Genomic DNA, 22,265 nt, shown 5'->3' with positions numbered 1-22,265 from the left:
CCTCTCTCTTTCCCTCTGATGCTGCCCACACTGTAGCAATACATGCTCCACGGTCTCTGTTTCCTGACAATAATCACACTTTCCTGTTGGATGCTTTCCTATCACATTTAAGGACTTATTCAACCGGATGTGTCCCATCCTTAATCTTGTAAAAATAGCCTCCTCTCTTCTGTCCCTTCCTGCTGTCCTCCCCGACTTTCCTTTGTACTTCAAATAAATGCCTGCCCTTAATATCTCTATTCCCCCTTAAAGAGATGGGTGGAGCTAAAGCTTAAGAGGGTGTGAACGATGCTGAATGGGTGTAAAGAAGGGCTCTCCAGTAGTAGTAGTACCAAAATATTCAAAGACCATTTTCTCAAAAGTGAGTTTACAAGTTTATCTACTTTCAATGCAGAATTACTTTCCCATTGTTCCTCAACTGTAATTTATGATATACCATTTTGTAGCTCTGAGTCTCTACTTTTATCCAATTTAAAAAAAGAAAATTTCAAATTTTGCTACATAAGACAGATTTGAGTCGGTCGGTCATATATTATGGCAAGAACAGCTCAAATAAGCAAAGAGAAACGACAGTCCATCACTACTTTAAGACATGAATGTCAGTCAATCCGGAAAATGTCAAGAACTTTGAAAGTTTCTCCAAATGCAGTCGCAAAAACCATCAAGCGCTGTGATGAAACTGGTTCTTGTGAGGACCGCCACAGGTATGAAGACCCAGAATTACAGAACATCTGCTGCAGAGAATAAGTTCATTAGTTAACTGTACCTCAGATTGAAGCCCAAATAAATGCTACACATTAAAGTAACAAACATCTCAACTGTTCAGAAGAGACTGTAAATAAGACCTTCATGGTTCAATTGCTGCAAAGAAACCACAACTAAAGGACACCAATAAGAGAGAGACCTGCTTGTGCCAAGAAACACGAGCAATGGACATTAGACCTGTGGAAATCTGTCCTTTGGTCTGATTAGTCTAAATTTGAGATTTTTGGTTCCAACCGGCGTGTCTTTGTGAGACGCAGAGTAGGTGAACGGATGATCTCCACATGTGTGGTTCCCACTGTGAAGCATGGATGTGTGATGTGGGGGTGCTTAGCTGGTGACACGGTCTGTGATTTATTTAGAATTCAAGGCACACTTAACCAGCTTTGCTACCACAGCATTCTGCAGCGACATGCCATTCCATCTGGTTTGCGCTTAGTGGGACTATCATTTGTTTTTCAACATTACAATGACCTAACACACCTCCAGGCTCCCACACCTCCAAGCCCCCAAAATCACCTGACCTCAACCCAATTGAGATGGTTTGGGATGAATTGGACTGCAGAGTGAAGGAAAAACAGCCAACAAGTGCTCAGCATATGTGGGAACTCCTTCAAGACTGTTGGAAAAGCATTTCAGTTTAAGCTGGTTGAGAGAAAATAGTAAAAAAAAAAATAAAGAAAAACCCTTGATAGAGTAGGTGTCCAAACTTTTGACTGGTACTGTATGTGTGAAATTTGTTTTGATTTAGAATGGACCATTATCATGCACCTGTATCGAAACGGGGAAAAAAACGTCATCTATGCACTTAAATAGCGAATGGAGGGTGTTTTCCGTGGTTAATTTTCATGCCAGCTAGGTAGGCTATGCTCCTGTTGTAAATATAAGCAATGTGCTTAATATTAGGAAAGTTGAGATATAAATTTAGTAGGCCTAGCCTATAGAAAGCTGATGGGATCCTCCCCTTTTTAATAGAAGCCATCACTGTTTCCTCACTCAATTGCATACCCTATAGAAATGTTGTGCAACATGAACTCATGGGCTCTCATGAAGTGTTTGATTAGATTTTCAACACATTTGAATTGATGTCAGAGTGATTAGAGGGACAATAGAGTTCTGAGAACCAGGCAGTTAGCACGTTTTGTAGAGCACTAATGACCAGCAGCAGCAGAGCTTGGAGAAGCCTAATTACCGTGACTAAACGGTCACGTGGAATTTGACTGCCTTCATGACCGCCGGTGTGGCAGTAATACGGTCACCGCAACAGCCCTACACCCACAATGAGGTGATTACTAGTAATACAGTACAAATGTTCAGTAATAGCAACACCTGTGTTACTGATGAACTCTGCCTCAACTCTGCCTATTTCTACAGATGGACTGGAGATGCTTTTGCCAGACGGCAGCCTCAGTCGTTTGATGGGGAGTGCATAATCGGGTAGGTTTTATCTGACCTGTTCAAACGTCAATATGAACAGTACCTGTTAGGGAAGGTGATATCTGACACACAAACTGCCATTGGTAATATAACAGTGACTGTGTGTGTATGTGTTCACAGAAACATCTATGGAGCCAGCACATGGAGACATGCAAGATGATGTGATGAAGTCCAGACTGACAAACGGGCTTGATACTTATTTCTCTGAATGGAGAGAGACCTGGCACTGCTTCTACATGTGCATTGCTTGCTCTTTGGGGTTTTAGGTTGGATTTCTGTATAAGCACTTTCTGACATCTGATGTAAACAGTGCTTTATAAATAACTTTGACTGATTGACTCAGCATTAACATTTTACAAGACAACTTTTACCTGTTGTATTTTGTTATTATTGATTTGAATGGTATAAGTCAATATGGAAAGAGAGGAAACCCTGTGTATTCTGCACCAGGATCAGGGAACTCCTGTTGTGTACGGTACACCACACAGGAAGGTATGGCCACTGACATGTTTGCCAAGGTGGCCCCATTACCACCAGACAACATGCCGATAGGCTCAGTACCTGTATCGGCTGGGAATGACAATGAAAGGTGCACGGTGTTACATTAGCAGAACACTGCTTCCATAGTATTCTGTAGAAGGGTTATTGATTGTAGATGTATCTGTTTTCAAAACACTTAGTTTAGAACATCTGCGTAAATTCCCCAATTGCATTCTTATATTACTCTGTAGGCTACTGACCTATTGAAAGCTTCCGCTGGCATCGTGTGAGTGGTTTGCCGATGTCAACGTCGTGAACAGAGTGCACCATGGTGGGGTTATGGTATGGGTAGGCCTAAGCTACGGACACTGCATTTTATAGATGGCAATTTGAATGCACAGAGATACCGTGACAATATCCTGAGGCCCGTTGTCATGCCATTCATCCGCTGCCATCACCTCATGTTTCATGATAATGCACAGCCCCAAGTTGCAGGGATCTGTACACAATTCCTAGAAGATGACAATGTCCCAGTTCTTCCATGGCCTGCATACTCACCAGAAAGGTCACCCGTTGAGCATATTTGGGATGCTCTGTATCGATGTGTACGACAGCGTGTTCCAGTTTCCACCAACTTCACACAGCCATTGAAGAGGAGTGGGACAACAGGCCACAATCAACAGTCTGATCAACTCTATGTGAAGGAGATGTCACGCTGCATGAGGTAAATGGTGGTCACACACACTAGATTCTGACTGGTTTTCTGATCCATGCCCCTACTTTTTTTTTAAAGGTATCTGACCAACAGATGCATACCGGTCTTCCCAGTCATGTGAAATCCATAGATTAGGGCCTAATTTATTCATTTAAGTGACTAATTTCCTTATATGAACTGTAACTCAGTGAAATTGTTGCATGTTGCATTTTATATTGTTGTTCAGTGTAGATTAAAACACAATTTACCTATGCTGGTCTCCAAATCTACATACCTTTCCAATAACACCTCCAATACCCACTACATTTCAAACAAAGGATACCAAATGTTGGTCCTTTAGTGGCAGCACGTCAATTTGGAGAAAGCAACTTCTGTTGTTCCCTCAATTTTGCAGAACAGAAAATGCACATAAACCCCAGGTAGAGGCACCTGTAACCAATCAGAGCAACAGTCAATTAGCAAAAGCAATCAGTAGAAACATCACAAATCACACAACTCAAATTAACCTTGTTTTCCAGTCCACATCACATTAGTCTCTCTCACCAGGCAGCTTTATAAGCAACAGCTCACCTTCCACTTTCCCACCCTCGATGTGACACATGGGGCGTCATGGGAACAGACAGCAGGTTGCACCGTCATGGGAGAGAATCCACCATGTGATACTGTTGGCATGCCGATGAGTGTCGACAGCTAGATTTGTGAAGGACTTTATTGTGAGCTCAGGATTGACCCCTGAAGTTGGACCCTGACTCCTCAGTTCAGTCAAGCCGGAGGGGGAATGATCCTGCCTCCTCATTTAATGACTCTTCCTGTGTTGAGAGCGGAGAGAGGAGGTATGTGACAGACAATGTCTGCATCCCAAATGGGACCATGTGGGCCCTGGTCTAAAGTAGTGCACTATGTAGGGAACATACATAGTTTGTTTGGGAGACATGCAACACATCTAGGTAGTTGTATGATAACCACTCTATCCTGACAGTTAAAGAAGAGGAGCAAACAGCTATTCTATCCTCAATCTAGAGCAGTGGTTCCCAAACTTGTTATAGTCCCGTACCCCTTCAAACATTCAGCCTCCAGCTGCGTACACCAGAGTCAGCGCACTCTCAAATGTTGTGTTTTTGCCATCATTGTAAGCCTGCCACACACACACTATACCATTTTCACTGTAGTGTCCAAAACATCTTTCAAGCATTCCCTTGACATCAAGAGCCTCTCGGTGGATGCAGCAGTGTACCCAAGTGGCGTTGGGAGCAACTGCTGGCACACACGTTACCACTCCACTATGTCTCCCTGTCATGACAGTACTTTAAATATATCCTCTCATGTTGTCCTGGTTTGCAGAAGAGGATGTCTTCCTTAATTGACCCTCATAAACGTAAAGGACATGTACCAGGAGCTGTGCCAGGCCCGCCACGTCTGTTGACTCATCCAGCTGTAACGCATAAAATTCACTGGCTTGTACGCGAAACAGCAATTGTTTCAACACATCTCCTGCCATGTCACTGATGCATCATGAAACAGTGTTGTTTGATGAAGGCATTGTCTGTATCGTTTTTTGGACCTTTTCCCCCAGCATTGTCCCAGCCATATCCACGGCTGCAGGAAGAATTAAGTCCTCCACAATAATATGGGGCTTGCCTGTCCTAGCACCTCGGTAGCTCACCATATAAGACTTTTCTAGCCCCTTCTTATTAATGGTATCTGTTGCTTTTTATGTCTTACTACTCGAAAGTCGTCTTTTTTCTCACTCCAAAAACATTTTTTTCTAATTGTCATGTTTAGTTTCTAAATGTCTGCGCAAGAGTGAAGGTTTCCCGCGAGAGCGTAACGGTTAATGTGATTGATTGTTAATTAGTTGACTAGGCTACCTGTATTTGACAATGTGTTGTTATTTCACTTAACACTAGATGGCTTAATTTTATTTTTGGCAGTGAAACGAGGCTACTCAGGCGAGAAAAAAACCTCACCCAAATGTATAGCCCCGTTGAAAAATATAAATGTACTGTTTGAAAATGTGAAGTTTAAAAAAAATATATATATATTATAATTTTTATTAAATAATAATAAAACTTAATCACATTTTTATTTGGCGTACACTAGTTTGGGAATACCTGGTCTAGAGGTAATGAAAATTTGAATTTGCTCCAAATCCCATCGTATACTGTACCTTTTGTGATGATTGGTACTTTCTATAGTGAAGAGAGGTGCGTGTGAACCAAGAGCAGAGAGTGAGGGAAAAAAACTCTTACTCTGTGAGAGTTCTATTTATCAGGTGAAGTTTTTCTCCATCCCTCTTTGTATGGACTATGTGTTCCAGCCACCTGGAAACTGGTAAAATACTCAGCACTGCAGTGACAGACCATAATGAAATACGACCTCTAAGCTCCTTTCATTACATAAACCTGTCCATTGCTTTAAGAGTTAGGTGTCATTTGTGTGGGTAATAAAAACAACCTCTACAGGAGACTGCGAATCAAACATGAGTTGAGTTAATGCTATACCATTATGCAAATTATGCTAATGTTATTCCATTATGCAAATTGCTTAATTCCATGTGGTGTAGAACTAAGAAGCTGGCATCTTCAATACTGTAATAGTGTTATTTTACAAAGACCTGAATCTATCTGGCCAGAGCTGAGGTTGGGCTGAAACACAATGCAACAAAAGAGAAAAACAATACCACTTTAGTCTCGGTCAAACAGGACAACCGTCTGATTAAAAATTAATACGATGCATATTAAGTTACACCGAATCCAATGCTGAACACGATAGCTGAGTCACACAGCCATCTGTGAAACGGAACAGACATAGCATTAGATTTCAACAAATGAGATTGCATTGTGACTGTGTTCTTATTGACAGGTTGCTGAGCCTCCAAGAGCTCAATCATCACCAGAACTCAGTCATCGATGCTTTTGTGTGTGCTGTCAATCAGCTGTCCATTATATTATGGATTGATTACATGGACCTTCTCCACCTTTTTAAAGAGTCTCTTTCTTTGTAACATGCCATGTGGCCAATACTGCAGTCATCATCCACATGCATGTGACAAACTACAGATAATCTTTTTTGATCGTCTCTATTGAGATTCAGAACAACTCTGCTATATAGGTCCAATATATCTTTTTTTTTAAGTTAAGGATCACGTTGTGATCTCTTCTTGTGTAAAAAGTATTGTGCAAATTCTTCTTGTGCAAATTCAGAAAATTCTCATTCATTTTCATCTTTTATGGTCTCCCTTCACCTCCAACACCGTATCATGAGAAACAGGGTGAATCCATGTGAAATAATTAATGGCTAAGGGAAGAGAAAGAGTGTTACGAAGAGTAATTAATGTAAAAACATACATACTGTATGAGTCAAAAAATAGCTCACACCTAAAGCAAGATTCCAACCGCTTTAATACTGAAAAATTAATTTTGTATGGAGATTATTGCATTTCAAGCACATTGAGAAAACAAGAAATATTACAACAGTTTCATGCTCTATCGGTGTATTATATCAGTGTGTAAGCTTGTTTTAACCAGTCTGTAAATTGCTAATCAGTTTCCTCTAGTGCTGTAATTACAGCCCCCAGCAAGCGAGCAGTCCCTCTCTCTGCAGTACGATGTGCAGTTCCAGGCCTGACCTTGCATCGTAATGTCACACTGCATTTGAGTAACATCAATTTGGCAGTGATTTGGGATGGGTTTCTGCTTGGCAGCACATATGGAACATTAATCCTCGACAACCCACCTCTACACTACACTCATAGAGGAAAAGGTGCTGTCTAGAACCTAAAAGGGTTCTTCGGCTGTCCCCATAGGAGAACACTTTGAAGAACCCTTTTTGGTTCCACGTCGAACCCATTTGGTTCCAGGTCAAACCCTTTTGGTTTCCATGTAGAACCAAAAAAGGTTATACCTAGAATTAAAAAAGGTTGACCTATGGGGACAGCCAAATAACTATTTTTTCTGATAGTGTAAGGGCCTACAGTACTTTACATTTTAGTCACTTAGCAGACACTCTTATTCAGAGTGACTTACAGGAGTGAAGGCATACATTTTTGTACTGGTTCCCCATGGGAATCAAACCCTCAACCCTGGAATTGCAAACTCCATGATCTACCAACCGAGCCACACGGGACATGCCATGATAGCTCCCCAGGTGTTAGAAATAAACATTGGTATGCATATACATATCTACTTAGCCTTATTTGTATATTTATGGTTGCCGTTTACATTTCAAAATCAGCACAGTAACTCAGCCTTGTACTTAAATGGTCCCAGCAAGGTAATCAGAGCAGTGTATAATGAATAAGACTCCAAGACCTCGCCTGAAGGATCATCTCATCTCATTTTGCAACTCATTGGTGATTCATTTTATTCATTCATTTGCTCTTTTCAAAAAAGCAACATTTTATTCATGTTTGATAAACAATCCCAGTCGTTCTCTGATGTCTGCTGGGCTGGCGCCTCCTTCAAATTGTTCACTCTTGTTGCTATTCTGCCACCTACTGGTCAAAACAATACTCTGTCTCCGTACAGCTTCCTGAGTGTTGAGCAGTGTGCTTCATTAGCAGTGTGGCTGTGCCCGTGGCACAATGTAAGATGTCACCCGTCCATAAGGTAGATGACACATCGTATTATGTGGTGTATTTGTGGGCGTGTTAGCATAAGTGGCCAATTACACGGTCCCTCTACATCCCATTCTGTCTTTCACACCTCCCTCTCCATCCACCAACAATGTCTCAAAGGACCAGTACCGTCTCATATTGAGTGCTTGGAAACATCATCTCTGTGCATTAGTCAGGTTGTGTCTCTGTCGACAATTCAAGGAAGTCTTTTTTGTATTGACAATGTCCTAGAAATAAATCAACTCATGTCAAACCAATTTCCGCTAAATGATTTTTGATGATGAATGACCTAATTGATTGTCGTGCCATCAAATGAAACAGGTTTGACATTAAAGTGTAAGGAAATGCTATGCCAATGCATTATACCAATAGCTACTCCGTGGCTTCATTCTTTCACAGTGGATATGTAAGACTATTTAACATTTGGGCTGGTGTTATATGAATGTAGTACCAGTGCTTTATGCCTCTGTGCGATGCCATTGTATAATCCTATGCTTCTGTTTAATGGATCACTGAGAGGGTTTATGTGGTTAGTGAGTGTCGATAGGAAGTGTCCAAACGACGACTGAGTCATCTGATGTCTGCATAGAAAGACAGTCATTTTCAGCCAGAGTTTGGCCAAGTCTTGCAGATAAACTGTATCCATTCTTAAAAGAGCCTTCCCATTCCTGCTGAAATGGATCAACGTAGTGGACTACTGTACAAGCTATATCAGACAACCAATACTTCATGAAATAACAGGGCTTAACCGACAGTTCTGCCTTACCCTCTGTGCAGAGATGTCTCCATGTGCTGATATTTGTTACACAGGCCAATTAAGTGCAGGGCTTGGCCTTACATAACATCAAAACCCCATGGGAATGTCCATGTACATCACAAAAGAGCACAGCACATTGATATGACATAAGAAGAGTCCTGTTGGGTTTAGAGTGGTGTCTGTTCTCAAAATGTGTGTTCAGTTTGAACAAGTCTGTTTACTCGGAGCATGAGGCCAACTGGCCTGGTTTTCTCAACCCCTCCTGGGCTGACTGGGCTGGCACTGATGGACTGTCTGTCGCCACTCCACACTGGTTCTTGGTTGTGTGTTACACAAGCTGACTGACTGTGTCTGTGTTTTTTGAGTGCCCAGGAGAGCCAGACAATCTCAGTGACAGATGCATTGATTTAAAGAGCCTGGGGCTGGGTGGATGAGTGGGAGAGCCAAATGTTCAAAAGCTGCTAACATTGATAGTACATCCCTTTAAGCCACTACAAACCCACATCTTGGTGAATTTGTGTTTTCCGCAAATTATGTAATACTTTACTATCCTTAAGAGTCTATTGACGAACCCGTGTGTCAATCTAATTAACATAATAAAACAACCCCATCAAAATCCGTCAGCTTAAGCTAGAGATGTTAAGCTAGAGATATGTTAAGCTAGAGATATGTTAAGCTAGAGATATGTTAAGCTAGAGATATGTTTTTTGGGAGCATGGGCTGTGTCTCAATTCACCGCATCCACCTATGTTGGCCTACTAACTAATATAACCCCACTAACTCCACTACACGATGGTGTTCTCTATTTTGCTCTACGACCCCCACAAGTGTCACGGGACTCGTCTGAAAGTAACCCGGTACTGTTTTTTTTTTAATTATGGAACTATGGAGGTAGTGTGGTCCCAACAAAAAAAGGGGTTAAATATGTGCAAAAAATATATATATATTTCCTGAGCTTTCTTATCTCTCAAATTCAATATTTTATCAAATAGTACTTTAATATTTTCCTAAAATTCCAAATCAAATATCTAAATGATCCATGGCATGATCATCTTAAAACAAATCCATATGTCAGCTTAGTAGAACCCCCCACAAAGGCTTAGGCTTTTAGTATAGTACATGCTTTTAGTATAGTACATGCCTTTAGTATAGTACATGCCTTTAGTACAGTACATGCTTTTAGTATAGTACATGCCTTTAGAACAGTACATGCTTTTAGTATAGTACATGCCTTTAGTATAGTACATGCCTTTAGAACAGTACATGCTTTTAGTATAGTACATGCCTTTAGAACAGTACATGCTTTTAGTATAGTACATGCCGTTAGTACAGTACATGCTTTTAGTATAGTACATGCCGTTAGTACAGTACATGCTTTTAGTACAGTACATGCTTTTAGTACAGTACATGCTTTTAGTACAGTATATGCTTTTAGTACAGTACATGCTTTTAGTATAGTACATGCTTTTAGTATAGTACATGCCTTTAGTACAGTACATGCCTTTAGTACAGTACATGCTTTTAGTACAGTACATGCTTTTAGTATAGTACATGCTTTTAGTATAGTACATGCCTTTAGTACAGTACATGCCTTTAGAACAGTACATGCTTTTAGTATAGTACATGCTTTTAGTATAGTACATGCCTTTAGAACAGTACATGCTTTTAGTATAGTACATGCCTTTAGAACAGTACATGCTTTTAGTATAGTACATGCTTTTAGTATAGTACATGCCTTTAGTACAGGACATGCTTTTAGTACAGGACATGCTTTTAGTATAGTACATGCCGTTAGTACAGTATATGCTTTTAGTACAGTACATGCTTTTAGTATAGTACATGCCTTTAGAACAGTACATGCTTTTAGTATAGTACATGCTTTTAGTATAGTACATGCCTTTAGTACAGTACATGCCTTTAGAACAGTACATGCTTTTAGTATAGTACATGCTTTTAGTATAGTACATGCCTTTAGAACAGTACATGCTTTTAGTATAGTACATGCCTTTAGAACAGTACATGCTTTTAGTATAGTACATGCTTTTAGTATAGTACATGCCTTTAGAACAGTACATGCTTTTAGTATAGTACATGCCTTTAGAACAGTACATGCTTTTAGTATAGTACATGCCTTTAGAACAGTACATGCCTTTAGAACAGTACATGCTTTTAGTATAGTACATGCCTTTAGTATAGTACATGCCTTTAGTATAGTACATGCCTTTAGTATAGTACATGCTTTTAGTACAGTACATGCTTTAGTACAGTACATGCTTTTAGTATAGTACATGGCTTTAGAACAGTACATGCTTTTAGTATAGTACATGCTTTTAGTATAGTACATGCTTTTAGTATAGTACATGCCTTTAGAACAGTACATGCTTTTAGTATAGTACATGCCTTTAGAACAGTACATGCCTTTAGTATAGTACATGCCTTTAGAACAGTACATGCTTTTAGTATAGTACATGCCTTTAGAACAGTACATGCTTTTAGTATAGTACGTGCCTTTAGAACAGTACATGCTTTTAGTACAGTACATGCCTTTAGTATAGTACATGCTTTTAGTACAGTACATGCTTTTAGTATAGTACATGCCTTTAGTATAGTACATGCCTTTAGTATAGTACATGCTTTTAGTACAGTACATGCTTTAGTACAGTACATGCTTTTAGTATAGTACATGGCTTTAGTATAGTACATGCCTTTAGAACAGTACATGCTTTTAGTATAGTACATGCCTTTAGTATAGTACATGCCTTTAGAACAGTACATGCTTTTAGTACAGTACGTGCTTTTAGTACAGTACATGCCTTTAGTATAGTACATGCTTTTAGTATAGTACATGCCTTTAGTATAGTACATGCCTTTAGTACAGTACATGCTTTTAGTATAGTACATGCCTTTAGAACAGTACATGCTTTTAGTATAGTACATGCCTTTAGTATAGTACATGCCTTTAGAACAGTACATGCTTTTAGTATAGTACATGCCTTTAGAACAGTACATGCTTTTAGTATAGTACATGCCGTTGGTACAGTACATGCTTTTAGTATAGTACATGCCGTTAGTACAGTACATGCTTTTAGTACAGTACATGCTTTTAGTACAGTACATGCTTTTAGTACAGTATATGCTTTTAGTACAGTACATGCTTTTAGTATAGTACATGCTTTTAGTATAGTACATGCCTTTAGTACAGTACATGCCTTTAGTACAGTACATGCTTTTAGTACAGTACATGCTTTTAGTATAGTACATGCTTTTAGTATAGTACATGCCTTTAGTACAGTACATGCCTTTAGAACAGTACATGCTTTTAGTATAGTACATGCTTTTAGTATAGTACATGCCTTTAGAACAGTACATGCTTTTAGTATAGTACATGCCTTTAGAACAGTACATGCTTTTAGTATAGTACATGCTTTTAGTATAGTACATGCCTTTAGTACAGGACATGCTTTTAGTACAGTACATGCTTTTAGTATAGTACATGCCGTTAGTACAGTACATGCTTTTAGTACAGTATATGCTTTTAGTACAGTACATGCTTTTAGTATAGTACATGCCTTTAGAACAGTACATGCTTTTAGTATAGTACATGCTTTTAGTATAGTACATGCCTTTAGTACAGTACATGCCTTTAGAACAGTACATGCTTTTAGTATAGTACATGCTTTTAGTATAGTACATGCCTTTAGAACAGTACATGCTTTTAGTATAGTACATGCCTTTAGAACAGTACATGCTTTTAGTATAGTACATGCTTTTAGTATAGTACATGCCTTTAGAACAGTACATGCTTTTAGTATAGTACATGCCTTTAGAACAGTACATGCTTTTAGTATAGTACATGCCTTTAGAACAGTACATGCCTTTAGAACAGTACATGCTTTTAGTATAGTACATGCCTTTAGTATAGTACATGCCTTTAGTACAGTACATGCCTTTAGTATAGTACATGCTTTTAGTACAGTACATGCTTTTAGTATAGTACATGGCTTTAGAACAGTACATGCTTTTAGTATAGTACATGCTTTTAGTATAGTACATGCCTTTAGAACAGTACATGCTTTTAGTATAGTACATGCCTTTAGAACAGTACATGCCTTTAGTATAGTACATGCCTTTAGAACAGTACATGCTTTTAGTATAGTACATGCTTTTAGTATAGTACATGCCTTTAGAACAGTACATGCTTTTAGTATAGTACGTGCCTTTAGAACAGTACATGCTTTTAGTACAGTACATGCTTTTAGTATAGTACATGCTTTTAGTATAGTACATGCCTTTAGTATAGTACATGCTTTTAGTACAGTACATGCTTTAGTACAGTACATGCTTTTAGTATAGTACATGGCTTTAGTATAGTACATGCCTTTAGAACAGTACATGCTTTTAGTATAGTACATGCCTTTAGTATAGTACATGCCTTTAGAACAGTACATGCTTTTAGTACAGTACGTGCTTTTAGTACAGTACATGCCTTTAGTATAGTACATGCCTTTAGTATAGTACATGCATTTAGTATAGTACATGCCTTTAGTACAGTACATGCCTTTAGTACAGTACATGCCTTTAGTACAGTACATGCCTTTAGAACAGTACATGCCTTTAGAACAGTACATGCCTTTAGAACAGTACATGCCTTTAGAACAGTACATGCCTTTAGTACAGTACATGCCTTTAGTACAGTACATGCTTTTAGTACAGTACATGCTTTTAGTATAGTACATGCATTTAGTATAGTACATGCATTTAGTATAGTACATGCCTTTAGTATAGTACATGCCTTTAGTACAGTACATGCTTTTAGTACAGTACATGCCTTTAGTACAGTACATGCTTTTAGTACAGTACATGCCTTTAGTACAGTACATGCCTTTAGTACAGTACATGCCTTTAGTACAGTACATGCCTTTAGTACAGTACATGCCTTTAGTACAGTACATGCTTTTAGTACAGTACATGCCTTTAGTACAGTACATGCCTTTAGTATAGTACATGCCTTTAGTATAGTACATGCATTTAGTATAGTACATGCCTTTAGTACAGTACATGCTTTTAGTACAGTACATGCCTTTAGTACAGTACATGCCTTTAGTACAGTACATGCCTTTAGTACAGTACATGCCTTTAGTACAGTACATGCGTTTAGTATAGTACATGCTTTTCTCTGTACTCTTCTTCTCTTATTAAGTTCAGTTAGATTTTATAAGTACAGTGAAATGCTTAACTTGCAAGCTCTACCCAACAGCGCAGTATTCAATATCAAAATAGTATAACTAATACAAATATATATATAATAAATAAAACAACACAAAACAATAAGAAATAAGAGAGGAAGCTATATACTGTGCAAGGTCAGTGCCATATTTACTGGGCAGGGATACTGGAGTAGTTTGAAGTAGATACTGTACTGTATCTACATGTTGGCAGGGATTAGGAGAAAGTGACTGGTAGCAGTATACTGTAAATAATACTACTACTAATAATAACAATAATATACAGTATGGCAGCAGCTTAAGTGGTGGTGTGTGTGTGTGTGAATTACATCTCTCCAGCATGATGTAAAGATGATTTATCACATTTGATTGATCAGTTTCCACAAGAACAAAGAACATGCTACTAATCAATGGTGGGTGCATGGTGGGGAAGTCTTGTTCTTTGCCTAGAAAATGTAATGACTGAATATACACATGTTTATATGATGTACTACTTAATGTATGGAACATACTCCCAGGAGCCAACACAATCCCTTGGTGGAAAATCAATGTAGCCCCTCATTTGCTAAACAGACTGCCTCTCTTTCTCCAGTGGTGGAACCAATTAAAACCTGTAACAGAAAGACAACAATCAATGGACATGGCAACACAGGGGATTGATCCATTATATTTTCCATGTTCCCAGGCCCCATCGTTTGGTCATCAGAATGTGATGTGCAAACGAATACGAGCTCTGTTCCTCTATTTTCCTCTATTTTCCTCTCTGTTCCTCTCTGCTCCTCTCTGCTCTTCTCTGTTCCTCTCTGCTCCTCTCTGTTCCACTCTGCTCCTCTCTGTTCCACTCTGCTCCTCTCTGTTCCTCTCTGCTCCTCTCTGCTACTCTCTGCTCCTCTGTTACTCTCTGTTCCTCTCTGCTACTCTTTGTTCCTCTCTGTTCCTCTCTGTTCCTCTCTGTTCCTCTCTGCTCCTCTCTGCTCCTCTGTTCCTCTCTGCTACTCTCTGCTCCTCTGTTACTCTCTGCTACTCTCTGTTACTCTCTGCTCCTCTCTGTTCCTCTGCTACTCTCTGCTCATCTCTGTTACTCTCTGCTCCTCTCTGTTCATCTGCTCCTCTCTCTCTGTACCGCTCTGCTCTTTTCTGTTCCTCTGCTACTCTCTGCTCATCTCTGTTACTCTCTGCTCCTCTCTGTTCATCTGCTCCTCTCTCTCTGTACCGCTCTGCTCTTTTCTGTTCCTCTCTGCTCCTCTCTCCAGCCCCCCTCCTCAATGGTGCGATGAGATGGAGAGATTACATTAAAAATACATTGGAACAATGTGCGCTCTGTTGTGTGGAAGATTGCCTCTGACTCATTACACAATATAAATTAATAAACAGATTACACCCCTGTGTCCCCATTGCTGGGCTTGCAGCTTCCTGAGGTCCTTGGCCAAGAGGAAGAAATGGGCTCATCAAGTCCTTATGAAAACAAACAGAAGCAATGGCCAATACACACTTCAAAATGTTCTTTTACAATACAAATTTCTGACTAAACATGATCTTATGAATTAAACATGTGATCAGAATAATCTAGAATGCAACTGGTGGTCCACAATTTGTACACACATGTATGCAACCCATTACATTACATTACAACCCATTACATTAAAATACATTACAACCCATTACATTACATTAAAATACATTACATTACAATAAAATACAATACATTACATTACATTAAAAGGCATTACATTACATTACATTACATTACAACCCACTACATTACATTACAACCCATTACATTAAAATACATTACATTACAGTACATTAGTTTTAAAATACATTACATTAAAATACATTACATTACAACCCATTACATTACATTAAAATACATTACATTACAATACATTACAATTACAATACATTACATTAAAATACATTACATTACACTACATTACATTACAACACATTACATTACAATACATTACATTACAATACATTACAACCCATTACATTAAAATACATAACATTATATTAAAATACATTACAAATCATTACATTCAAATGCAAAGTATGTGAGCGTAAATGTGTTATTGTTGGTGTATTTGTTGCCATTCTTAATTTACAGTTTTAGATTGTAATCATAGCACCACCTACCGAGAACCTTGGCCCTGAACTCCTCAGCAGTTTGTTCCCAAGGTGCTATATCCAACAGTACCACTAGAGGAGGTATCTGACACAGATCCTCTCCATGGTTGAATTACATATTCCCAAACACTCAAAGGTCATATCCTCCAGTGGTGGAAAAAGTACCCAATTGTCATACTTTAGTAAAAGTAAAGATACCCTTAATAGAAAATGAGTAAAAGTAAAAGTCTAAAAGTATTTGGTTTAAAATATACTTATAAGTATCAAAAGTAAATGTAATTGCAAAAATGTACTTAAGTATTAAAATCTAAAAGTAAAAGTATAAATAATTGAAATGACTAGACTACACCATTTTTGTATTTTTATTTTATTTACGAATAGCCAGTGGCACACTCCCAACACTCAGACATAATTTACAAACGAAGCACGTCTTTAGTGAGTCCGCCAGATCAGAGGCAGTAGGCACAACCAGAGATGTTATCTTGATAAGTGTGTGAATGACAATTTTTCTGTTCTGCTAAGCATTCAAAATATAACAAGTAATTTTGGGTGTCAGGGAAAATGTATGGAGTAAAAAGTACATTATTATCTTTAGGAATGTAAAAGGTGTCAAAAATATAAATAGTAAAGTACAGATACCCCCAAAAAACTACTTAAGTAGTACTTTAAAGTATTTTTACAAGTAAGTAAATAATAATAAGTACTTTACACCACTGATATCCTCTGGCTCTAGAGTGGTGTAACAACACATTGACATAATGATTTCTCAGTATTTTGCTTCTTGTTATAAATATGTTTGTTTATTTAAAATCAAAATCAATCTAATAAAATATTTGGCCTCTTTAATGAATGCCTTGAAGGTCAAAAGAGCATGCCATCACAAAAAATCACAATAACGGTGAAACCATTTATTTAGCACAAATATAGAACATTGTTTCAATAGATAAAGAACTTCTCCCTCAAGTAATATAGCCTCAACCTGACATTTCCAAACAGATCCTCGAACATCTCTGCCAATCTGCTGTTCATTAAGCTGATTGCTTGACTGCGCCAAGGGCTTGCCTGGCAGCCTTGTTTTGATTAAAGGGAAGCTCATAAATAGAGTGCTGCCTATAAATGATTTCCTCATTACATCAAAGTCACACAGAAGTTGTAAGCAGCTCTTACAATTGCCACAAATGCAGCTAACTTTATAGGGTTAGGGCCCTGATGTATGATATAACAAGGAAGGAAGGAGGGCCATAAAACATGACCAATCTGGCTTTCCAAACCAATGGTGTTTCACACAAGCAGAAGTGTTGTAGAAGCCGGACACAGTTGACAAAAAAACAACAACAATAGCATTAAGGTCAATTAGTCCCAAGAATGCTGCTCGGGAAATAATACTACTGCCATCTTAAAATAATACTACTGCCATCTTAAAATAATACTACTGCCATCTTAAAATAATACTACTGCCATCTTAAAATAATACTACTGCCATCTTAAAATAATACTACTGCCATCTTAAAACCTGGCATGTTTAAATCTTAGTAGTTTAACAACTTTTGTCATTGAAATGACCCAAATGTATGACGCACGACAGTGTTTGAGACACAGGTACAGCTCTACTTATCGTTCCACAGATTCTTGCTGAAGTTACTGCTTTCAGAATGTGAAGAGCTGAGATGAAGGAACGTGGTATAGTTTAGATGCTATGGTTTGGGGCTCTGCATTTCTCCATTTCAATTGACATTAACACAATTTCACATGAAATTAAATAATTATATTACTTACTGGAAGCATAACACTGCAAATTCCATGACAACCTAATGAAACATTGTTTTAAAATGACATTCACTGATATGGTTTACAACAGTTTTATAATATTTATGTGCTTACAGTTGAGGGTTGTCAAATATTGACATAAACATTATCAACCATGCAACTATACCACACATCAGCTGTGTCTGTGGAAAATGTAGGTCATGTTCAATTTCAAAGGCTTAGATAGCACAGCCGTAGATACGTAACAACATATTCTCACTTACATAATATCTCAAGAAGAAAACATATGTTTTAAACGTTTTTAATTTGATCCTTGTGAATGACATACATAACCAAATTTTAAAAAGTATTTATAAAACTGCATAGTATAGCTCCTTCCAAAGGAACATTTAGATGAAAGATTAAAAAGTATAAACTTTTGCCACATTTGAGCTACATGTTATAAATACGAAACATGAATCACTCAATCAATTCATTTCCAGCATTAAAAGTTTAGAGTGAAAGCAAAATAAATAAGTATACACAAATTAATCGAAGACTACAAATGCCTGATAAAACAGAAGTGCTGAATAGAATTTGTTGCTACAGTCAAATCTAACGTAAAAATAGCAACACATTTGAATTAGTTGAGTTTATGAAAAAAAAAGACAACAGTTCCCACAACTAATTTATTAGACTTCGGTATGGGATGAAAGCAGTCGGAAATCAAACTTGTCTGTCATCAAGTAGAGGTAAAACGAGACAGTCCTGAAGTTTGGATCCACCCCGGCCCGAACAGAATTATGGGCCTTAGTTGAATCTTCTATGCTAGATGACAAGTGGAATGGAAGTAATTGAACTACATGTTGTCAATATCAGAGGCAATTGGATAAACATTTGCATTGGAATATATTACATCAAGTAAAACAGAACCACTACTTAATTTGGCCTTGATATCCAAATCAGCAGAAGAAAAACAAGACACCAGAAAACAATTCATCTAAGTCTTTAAGGCTCTTTCGTGAGTGAGGCGCTGTATCTTCAGGTGTAAAAAAACCCCCTCAATTTCAGTGTTGTTTCATAGCAAGGAGAAAAATATAGTATTTAAAAAAAGAGTTATGAACAGAATAGTCCAGCGAGCAGAAGCGTATATTCCTATCCATCATCCTGATAGATGATACATGCTGTATCCCAGAGGTGTAGCGTACAACCCCATAGGTGAGAGGGGCAGCATGGGACGGTGGTAGGGGTAGGACTGTCCGTAGAGGGAGACGGCTGTGTGGAGCTGTGCTCCCAAGGGCATGGGTAACGTAAAGCCCGGGTGCAGCGCGGGTTTGGCAGCCATTTTAAGCTTCTCCAGCTCGGCCTCCTGTAGTCTCTTGGCCTTAGCCCGGCGGTTCTGGAACCAAATCTTGACCTGGGTCTCAGTCAGGGTCAGAAAGCTGGAGAACTCGGCCCGCTCAGCAATAGACAGGTACTGCTTCTGACGGAACTTACGCTCCAGAGACAGCAGCTGGGAGGTGGTGAAGGGAGTACGAGGCTTTCTGTTGGTCTTGTGCTTCCGCAGCGGACAGGTAGGACTTACCTGGCCTGGAGAGACAGAGAGTGAGACAGAGAGAGGGAGAGAGAGGTTCAGGGCCAATACTGATTTAATTTAACACATGGATAAGCTACTTGAGTGAGAAAGTAAATACTTTGTCCTGATCCTGATAGAAAACCTGTACCTAATGTAGTATTATCACATCATCCTGATAGAAAACCTGTAAATAATGTAGTATTATCACATCATTCTGATAGAAAACCTGTAAATAATGTAGTATTATCACATCATCCTGATAGAAAACCTGTAAATAATGTAGTATTATCACATCATTCTGATAGAAAACCTGTAAATAATGTAGTATTATCACATCATCCTGATAGAAAACCTGTAAATAATGTAGTATTATCACATCATCCTGATAGAAAACCTGTAAATAATGTAGTATTATCACATCATCCTGATAGAAAAATGAACAATGTTAGAGATACAGTATGAACTGATTGTGTGTGTACCCAAAGGTATTGGTTGGGCCGATAGCAAACAGTATGAACTGATTGTGTGTGTACCCAAAGGTATTGGTTGGGCCGATAGCAATTTTAAACTGAAATCGAAACGTAGGCATACTAATGTCCCCTAAGTGCTGTACAAGTGAATTGACTATATAACATTTTCTTTGCATAAAATAGAGTGATTTTGGAGTGATGTAATATGTGATCCAATTCTTACTAAGCTTGTTGTGGTTCATTATTAAATGGAAATGTCAAACATTGCAATGGATACACATACTCCTGTCAAGGGAGGAAAGGACTATTATTTGTTGATTAGTTTAAAGCAATGCTGACAATTACACACAAACCACACAAACAAACTCAATTAAAGGGTTTGAAGACCTGCCTGATATTCCAAAAAGATAGATAGAAATAAATCTTAATATCCCAAATAAATAATAGAAATGGTTGAATATTGTTTTCAAATGAAAGATGAAGTTGTGGCAGTATAACTTACAAGACCCACAGTGAGCCATTTTATTAACGTTGTAAAGACCCAGGCCTAACCAAATTATTTTACTAATACTTATTTTTCACATATTGGTCTAATAGATTGAATATCAAGACTCTTACTTTATGGTAAGGATTTTCTACACAAACATTCAGATATATTCAAAGTAAATAAGACAAAGTTAATACTTGCAAAAAGCGTTTTAGTTTACACCCTGTTAAATAAATTGAATTTGTCTGCCATACAATAGGATTTTGCGAGACAGGCAGCACACATACAAATGATATGTTAATTTGATTTGTATTTTACAATATTTTTATTTAACCTTTATTTAAACTAGGCTAGTCAGTTAAGAACAAATTCTTATTTACAATGATGGATAAAAAAATAAAAAAAGTAAATTAAAATATAGGACAAAACACATCACGACAAGAGAGACAACACAACACTACATAAAGAGAGACCTAAAACAACAACATAGCATGGCAGCAACACATGACAACACAGTATGGTAGCAACACATGACAACAACATGTCAGCAACACAACATGGTAGCAGCACAAAACATGGTACAAACATTATTGGGCACAGACAACAGCACAAAGGGCATGAAGGTAGAGTCAACAATACTTCACGCAAAGCAGCCACAACTGTCAGTAAGAGTGTCCATGGTTGAGTCTTTGAATGAAGAGATTGAGATAAAACTGTCTGATAATGTACTGTACTTTTTATCCCTAACTATAAAATAATAGGTTATGGGAAATAGTGAGGTAAGAAGTACACCTTCCAAATGTGTTCCGATTAGTCTACATAAAAACCACAGATTTTCTCCAGAAATTACTTACGAGTTTGTGCAGAGAATCTTGGGCTCATAGCCCAGGGAGCACAATCATCCGGCTCGGAGGACTCTGACTTTACAGGCGACCGTGGGATAAAGTGCTTTCGGATTCCCGCGGGAGGGCTGTAGCTCTCTCTGCACAGGTACGGAGAGTTCTGCGTCTTTGAAAATGTAACCACAGAGACATTGTCGGGTTTGCTTGTAAACTCACTGTGAATCTTTCTACCCGACATTATAGCCTCCACACTGAAGGGATGATGGTGTCTTGTCACTTGAGTTTTGCGGTCATCCATCGTCCTCTCTAGCTCGGGTCGGCTGTCCTCCTCCGATGAACTGCTATCCCTCAAACTCACATGGGCAGACATTCCCCCGAAATATGTACCAATGGCACACGACAAGACTATCAGTCTCAGCTACAGGTGGCCTACAAAGTCTGGGGACACGACCTGTCAAGTGTGGGATAAGTTAAATAATCACGTGGCGCCAGTGGAACTTTCAGCCAATCGCAGCGCTGCCAAATGTAAGAGCGGACCTTGTTACCAGTGATTGGTCTCTCACACAAGGGTTCAAAAATATATCCAGTAGGCTACACCACATGGTGTACTGTGACGGATTACTTCGAATCTAACCTCAAGAGATTGTGTAAACACAGGCCCCTTGTGGGTAATTTACGCCCAATTATGAAAGAGATGAACAATCTCTCTCAGGATGTGACTTTTCCTGAATGTAAAACGTTGTTGGTGCCTCAAACCAGGATACACAAATGTGGTGGGAAAGTGCTTCCTCTGCAGCCCAATTTTTTATCATGCTCTCTTAATTCAAGTGTGCCCATAGCTGCTGGAAATAGGGGTGCTGAACATGTTGCAGCAAAAGTAGTACACTGGGCCTTTACTAGTGCTGTAATACTGGACCGATATAGCCGTCTGTAGCATCCTGGTACTGGTATTTATTCTGATTCTAAATGGGATTCAACATTTTCATGACCTTTAAAAAAGTGTGAATAGCCTACTACCACATCTCA

General features: G+C 38.5%; 1 protein-coding gene across 1 annotated transcript; it reads right to left on the bottom strand.

Moving 5' to 3' along the window:
• Positions 1-19,026: 19,026 nt before the first annotated feature.
• LOC120056754 (homeobox protein MSX-2-like) lies at positions 19,027-21,540 on the bottom strand. Its single transcript, XM_039004962.1, has 2 exons — positions 21,252-21,540; positions 19,027-19,454 (listed from the first exon to the last, which is right to left on the bottom strand). Exons 1-2 carry the CDS (start codon positions 21,535-21,537, stop codon positions 19,027-19,029), a joined length of 714 nt encoding a protein of 237 aa, XP_038860890.1. The 5' UTR covers positions 21,538-21,540.
• Between the last annotated feature and the right edge of the window lie 725 nt (positions 21,541-22,265).

This window comes from Salvelinus namaycush, chromosome 12 (assembly GCF_016432855.1).
Source record: "Salvelinus namaycush isolate Seneca chromosome 12, SaNama_1.0, whole genome shotgun sequence".
Lineage (NCBI taxonomy): Eukaryota > Metazoa > Chordata > Actinopteri > Salmoniformes > Salmonidae > Salvelinus > Salvelinus namaycush.
This window is presented reverse-complemented; position numbering and strand designations above follow the sequence as displayed.

Coding starts and splice junctions, on each gene's coding strand:
- LOC120056754 (XM_039004962.1), bottom strand. CDS start 21,537: ATGGATGACCGCAAAACTCAAGTGACAAGACACCATCATCCCTTCAGT. Junction 19,455..21,251: donor AAGATTCTCTGCACAAACTC/GTAAGTAATTTC, acceptor CTGTCTCTCCAG/GCCAGGTAAGTCCTACCTGT.